Source organism: Polistes canadensis, unplaced genomic scaffold, assembly GCF_001313835.1.
Source record: "Polistes canadensis isolate GaletaPanama2010 unplaced genomic scaffold, ASM131383v1 scaffold_226, whole genome shotgun sequence".
Classification (NCBI taxonomy): Eukaryota; Metazoa; Arthropoda; class Insecta; order Hymenoptera; family Vespidae; genus Polistes; species Polistes canadensis.
The window spans coordinates 96186-103477 of record NW_014569773.1 but is presented as its reverse complement, the minus strand read 5'-3'; the positions used below and the strand labels follow the sequence as shown (position 1 = coordinate 103477).

Sequence of the window (7292 nt, the reverse complement as noted above, 5' to 3'; positions counted from 1 at the left end):
ATAAATATAATTATAATAATAATTTGATTTTTAATGTTTCCTCGTTAAAATAAAATGTCACGGTAATGGAAAATGTTGGCATATCAATCTGCAAGTTACAAGAAAAGAAAAAAAAGAAAATAAAAAGAAGAAGAAGAAGAAGAAGATGGAAAAGTGAGAAAATGATGGTCAAGTTATAAAAGTTATATTTCGTAGGTACCTTTCTAAAAAAGTTGGGAACGGTTCGTGCCGCTGTCACTTTTAAGTAAGGATAACCTTACTTACTCTCTAATACTGGTTGCACGATAACTTTACCTGAGAATTCGATGAGAAATTAAGAGAGAAAAAAAAAAATGAAAGAAAGTTTGTAATAAAAATATGTCGCTTGTGTTGCAAGCAAAAGTTTTTGGAAAAATTTACGAATATTTCAAGGCTCGTAAATATTGTTGTCTAAACATTATTATATATTATCCTATAGTTACCATAAAATTATTTTATTTCTTTCGTTCAACGATTTTAATCTTGAAACACATATTTAATTTTACAATAAAATCTTTTTCAAAAGAAAAAATAAAACATAAATAAAAAAAAGATTGAAACGTGTATTCGAAAACATTACCAATCGAATTTGTTTGAACTAGTTGAACAATTTGAAGGAATTTCTTTATCTCAGGTCATGCCTCTTCTTCGACTCTTCGTGTAAGTAGAAAAGACATAAAAAAAAGAAATAAGACAAAGAACGAATCCCGGAATTGATCTGATCTAATCATTCTGTATCACGCGATTCCATTCGTACACCATTCGTACACCATTCGTACACCATACCTCTTTTTCCCCCATTTGCTTCACTTTCTCTCTTCGTCTCATTTGTAAAACGTTCCATCACTGATAGGAGGAAAGGATTGATTCTTTAAAATTATACGTTAGACTACCTGAATAAATCCACCCATACCACTACCACCATCATCAGTACCACTACTATCACTTTTAAACCAGCCCCTTTTCACGTGTTCATATATTATCCTTAGGGATTATACATTTTCAAGAATTCGTACCCTTCGCCTTTCTGACAAAGAATTATTTCACCGATTCTTATTTATATCTTATAGTCATGATATATACCATTATGATGCATGTCCAATACCCATAAAAATATATTTATTTTCTCACATTATTTATTTATTTATTTATTTATTTATATTAAATATTTATTTTCTCTTCTTACATTCAACAAAATTAAGTAATCCATTAATCCCATATAAAATAATATCAAAATTTCCATCTATCCCCCTATTGAATAACAATTATCATTTTCTAATAATGTTTCCTTATCTTACAGAAAGAAATAAAGAAAGAAGAAGAAAAAACAACTTCGTATGCTTTTCCAGTCCTTCATTAAATACAAAAAAAACAAAAAAGAAAATATTTGTCAAAAGTATCTTTTATTATAAATCATACATACGGTTTAAAACCCCCTCCTATAAAATATATTATTAAGATAAAAAAAAAAGAAAATCTCTCGTTTCATTGTTCCTCTAATAAGTTAAACCCCTCTTCACCTTTTTGTTCCACATTTCCAACTCTTTATTATTTAAACAATCCTTTCTTTGTTATTTTACCTTTGAAGAACCATCATATATATATATATCCTTGTCCCACTTTTCCACTTGTAGTTTTTCCTCCGCTTTTTCATTCTTTCTTTTGTTTTTTTATTCTTTCTGTTTATTTTTTTTACATATTTTTCTTTCTTTTTTTTTAACCCTTTTCTATAGAACAACCACATGTTCCGGGCCCTCCAGTAATATCTCTCTCACTTCATCCCGTTGAACTTTACTTCTGTTTCTTCCTTTTTTAATCTTCTTTCCTTCTCCCCCCCCCCTCTACCACCATCCACCCCTTAACCCCCACTCTCTCACTTTACTTTCTCCTTTTTCTCCTCGAATGGGGGTAAAGGAAAGAACAAAAAAAGAAGAAGAAAAAAAAAAAAGAAAGAAAGGAAGGGATGTATTTTTTTTTTTTTTGCCCGTCTCTCGTGCACCCTTTTCAACGTTGCTTTTGTAGTTTCCGTGCTTTGTACTTTTCTCCCTTGTACAGGATCGGTGAGATTATAAAAATGTCTCCCTGGTTGCATTTTCGTTTCACGTGATTCTCTCTTTTCTTTCTCTCGTCCTCTATCTCTCTCTCTCTCTCTCTCTCTCTCTCTCTCTCTCTCTCTCTCTTACTCTATTTTGTTTTCTTCTTCTTCTTCTTCTATTTCTTTTTTTATTGCAATTGAAATCATTACGAAATTTCATGAAATCAGATTGTCTCGCAGCGAATAGCCAAGTGGCCCAAAAAAGCTCGCACAATTTTCTATTCTTCTCTCTCTCTCTCTCTCTCTCTCTTTCTGACTCTTCCTGTGTGTCTCTCATTTCGTCTTTTTTCCACTTTCATTTTTTTGTATTCTTTAAAAGCCCTCTCCCATGTGCTTTTCTTTGGAGTATACTCGACAAATTCGTGGGGTTTCTCGATTCAAGAAAAAGAAGAAAAAGAAGAAAAAGAAGAAGATGAAGAAATGAAGATAAGAAATCTTGATTATGTTTGTAATAAGAATGAACAATAATAAATAATGTCAACAATAGAAAATAGTTTTTTTAATTCGTGATAATTATTTGAATATATAATATAATACTTTTTTTCTTTCTTTCTTTCTACTTTTTTGTTTCCCCATATAAACGAAATTTCTACGAAACAATAAAAAAAGGAAAAAAAAAAAAAGGAAACGGAAAACGAGAGAACGAATAAGACGGATTTCATTTTTAATAACGCATTTTTTAATAATTCCTTCCTCATAATCGAGTTCACGACCCCATTTTCACTTCCAACAGGATAGTCAAGATTGCAACCATTTTATGCTTCATTTATTAAAGCTTTGCTTTTTGCTTTAATACACTCGCCAGTCGGTAAATTAATTACGTTGAGAGACGTTCCCTTGGATCTTGTATACTGGATTTTATTGTTCACTATTTTCTGAACTATTTGCCCTCTTTTTTTTTCTTCTATTTATTCAATTTCATTTAGGTATAATTAAATCTATATATTTATTAATATTATATATATGTATACGTAATATTAAAAAATATGAAATTACACACGTCAGGTAATTGTGAACAATTCTTTTCCGATCAAAAGTTATATTCCCTTTTCTATTTATTGAAATTATACTTCATTTGGCGCGCGTTTTGGAAAGTGAGGTTAGATGCAACCGAAAAATCGACACCACGAAGTTGTCGATATTTATACGATCCGCGGGAAAATTGAAGTTATTTTTGAGGTTATGTTCGTTTTATATAAAGAAGTATAACTTCTTACGTGCGTACATATATAATTTCAAACATTAATAATATTTTTATTTTTGATACGAGAAATAAGTGAAAATCGATGATCTAAAAATGAATAAAACCATTGGTGGTATTTGATAAACACCAATAAAACTACTTTTCAACAACGTTCAAAATGATAAGCACGACATGCAATTTAATTTACAAATACAAAATATTGAATTGGTTGTTTTAACAATTATATACCATTTTATCTAAAATATAAGTGTACTTTTCTCGCTAATAAATTTACCCAATCTTTTCCCCCTTTAACCCCCTTTTCCTAATTTCTCATTAAGTAAACATTGTAATCAAACATTTCTGAGCTTGGCATCGTGGTTTTTTTTCCTCTCAACCTCCTTGTAACCCACCCCCCCCCCCACCCACCCATCTTAACGTATTTTTTTTTCTTCTTTCAATATTCCATCTCTCTTTTGACCTCCCCCTCCCCCATTCCTGCCCCCTTAAAAACGTCCCCGTGAGAAACGTTCTCTCATCTTCTCTCTCGTTCCTTTTCACAAACCTAAATCTATTTAGTACATTTACACTTTGCTCTCAAGGAAAAGCTCCTTTCCTTTCAGGGAAACGTTTCTCTCATCGTCTCTCTTCGTCGACGACAAAGTTGCTCTGCTCTGGCCTCTCACACCACCAACTTCAACCTCGAATCCTGCTCCTCCACCTCCAACCACCCCATTTTAACCATTCCAACCCTTATCCCTACTTCTTACCTTGCTCTTCCAACCCCCACCCACCTACTCACCGTTCGTTTCACTATTTCTCTCTCTCTCTCTCTCTTTCTCTTTCTTTCTTTTTCTCAGTTCCTGTATATTTCTTCTTTGTCTTTTTCTCTATCTTGTCTTTCAGTCTCTCAACAACGAAGCAATTCCATTTGTAACTGCTTATTTTCTTTATTGTCCTACTGTGCAATCGAGTAGAGTATTAAGTTGGAATGTGTGTGTATATATATATAAGGTGTCTGAGATTTTTTCGTATAAACTTTGTGAAAATGTTGACAAATAAGTAAAGAAAAAAATGTTATACATTTTGAGTAAAACTTAAGTTAGTGCATTTGTTATATTATAAACTGCATAATGGATTGTTTTTGTAAAATTTATTTTGGAAATATTCATTTGATAATGTACATTAATTAACTAATTTTTCAATATTTGTTTCTATTATCAATAGCAATCGAGGTATTCAGGTGGCACGTTTTAAATATCTCACCCGATATATATATATTGGTACTAGATAAAAATGTATTAAATTATTAATATAGTAGTAGTTGTGCGTGGTGTGTGTGTTAAGAAATAAAAGTATTAAGTCGGAATAATGTATATATACGTGTTTGTATTTGTTTGTTTGTGTGTGCAATAAGATACTTAAGGAATTCAAGGAAGAGATCGGATTTTACGAAGTAAGTAGAACTGAACAGTTAATTAATGTTACTCTCTTAGCTATTTAAAGAATTTTTATTTAAATTATTCTCGCGAGAAAAGATTATTACTACGAAATAATATATATTTTTGTAACAATATGAATTATTTAAACAAATTTAATATTTTACGTGTATTTTAATAATCTTATTTATTATGTTGATTGAGAAAAATTTTTCGCAATTTCTAAATAACCCAATATCAAATGTTTTAATATTTGTATATGTTTATGTAATTATACAACATAATACTTAATACTATTATATTGATGTTAACGAATATATTTAACAAATGAGTTAATAAATATATTATAATGATATGAGCTTGTTCAAATTTTTCTAAATGTTCTTTTTGGAATTATGTATTTGTCGTAATTGAGAATAATTGATAATATATGTGTTAATATATAACATGGGTATGTTAAAATTGTTTATGGAAATGTTCATATCAGAATGATCTATTTTAGTTGTAATTAAATTATTGATAATAATTCATACTACACTAGAGGAAAGATTTTCTTTACCATTCAAACAATAGCATGATTTCAGTATTTCGGACTTATGTTAGACTAATCCTCTATTAATAATCGGATTTAACAATTGAATTACGATTACTATTCATCCTTGAAAGATTGATTCGTGGTTCTAATATTGCTCGATGCTAACCACATTTCATAATCGTCAAATAATTAACAATAAATTATATTATTGATTACATCTTAACGAAGAAAAAAAGTTTATTAATTATATTAAATCTAATAAAGATTTCTATCAATTTTTAAAACCCAATTATTAAAGAACTAAACAAGTGCATTTTTAAAATAAAAATATTACTGGATTAAAATATTTACGTTTCTAATAATAATAATTTGCGAATAAAATAATTCTTATAGAATCCATTAGAATTAACATTTTAATTCTGGAATATTTGTAATTGGTATAATTTACATGAATATAAATAATTTGGTTAATAATTTAACAAATGTACGTTTCAATAATTATATATCGCAAACATTACTCAAGTAAAAACTTACGTAAGTTGTTGATTGAAAAACTACAATATAAATTTAGGATGATTTTAGTTTCTCTTACCTGAAACAAATAAATAATAAATTTAAATTAGACATTTGTCTACGAATAAGTACGAATTTAACAAAGTATGATTACTAAGTTATTTAGGTTAAGGTTAAGGTTCTGAATGAGAATGAAATTACTTTTTTCGATATCAAGCATCTTAATATAAACTTGTTTCAAGAGTTATTACGTTAACGACGTAATCCACTCTTTGAAAATTACAAGCTGATCTCAATCGGCTTGATCGGTGCTTTCATAACTCTTAATAATATAGGATTCGTATTTTAAATCGATGATCTACCGATAAAAATAAAATCGATGAAAGATTATTAACATAATTTTATTATCATCATGTTTCTTATATTCTTTTTTTCTTCTTGTTTTTTCAGTATAATTTTATATAATTTAATGTGTGCAATAAGATTCACAATCGCATCTAATTTTACAAAAATTCAATTGACGAATAATCTAACATAGTTTTTTTTATCTAATCGCAACAGTTAACTAATGTGTTACATAAATAATAATGCGTTTAACTTAATTCATTGCGAAACAAAAAAAATTATTGCGATCATTCATTCGTATATTTCACATCCCCCCCAAAAAAAAAAAAAAGATATGATTTAAAAATCAATTTCTCAAAGCATATGAATGAATATTATAAACGTATTAAAAAAAAAAATAATAATAATAAATTGTTTCATTCTACGCTCAAACCGTACCGAAAAAATATATTACACGTACGTATAAAAAAGAAAGAAAAAATAGAAAAATCATTAAAAAAAACAAGAGAGAGAGAGAGGGAAAAATGGCAAAACAAAAAGTCTCATTATCAAACGGTACACCCCCTCCCTCCCTTTCTCCCCACACCCTCAACTGGTTTTAACGTAGGAGACGAAAGTTGTAGCAAAAGGAGAAAGAGGTGAAGCTAAATTTGCAAGGACAAGAGAATAGAAAGAGAAAGAGATAGATAAAGAGAAAAAGTAACGAAATAAAAGAGAAAGAGAGAAAGTGCGAGACAAAGAGTGTGAGAGAGAGAGAGAGAGAGAGAGAGAGAGATAGAGAGAAAAGTGTGGCAATGGCTGCCACGAGTGCCGTACGATTAAATTGAAATTAGTTGCTGAACTTTTTAATTGCAGATTCGATAACGCTACCCTGTTGGGTTACCAGGAAGGGGTTGGTTAAGGGCTGAGAACCGAGATGGTTACAATTTATACGAATACTCTCTCTCTTTCTCTCTTTTATATTATCTTTCTTTGTCCTTCACACACACACACACACACACATATACAAATACATACTTTGCTAATTCAGTAGCTTGAAAGTACGCTTATTATTATTAAACTAATACTACGGATTAACTTCTTGCACCCTTTTTACTCACCACAATCACACCTTTTTACTATGAAACACACCTTTCCTTTCCACCACAACCCCTCCCCTCTCCC

General features: G+C 29.7%; 1 protein-coding gene across 2 annotated transcripts in view; it reads right to left on the bottom strand.

Moving 5' to 3' along the window:
- Positions 1-7292, bottom strand: part of LOC106790248 (beta-1-syntrophin-like) — a 191688-nt gene that overhangs the window by 102830 nt on the left and 81566 nt on the right. The window contains exon 3 of one of the 2 annotated variants that reach the window (XM_014755015.1): positions 5834-5862. The exons of the other annotated variant lie outside the window; for it this stretch is intronic. Coding sequence (XP_014610501.1) covers positions 5849-5862 — 14 coding nt within the window. The 3' untranslated portion in view covers positions 5834-5848. Of the gene's footprint in view, positions 1-5833; positions 5863-7292 lie in introns of those variants that run through there. 2 annotated transcript variants of the gene reach the window in all.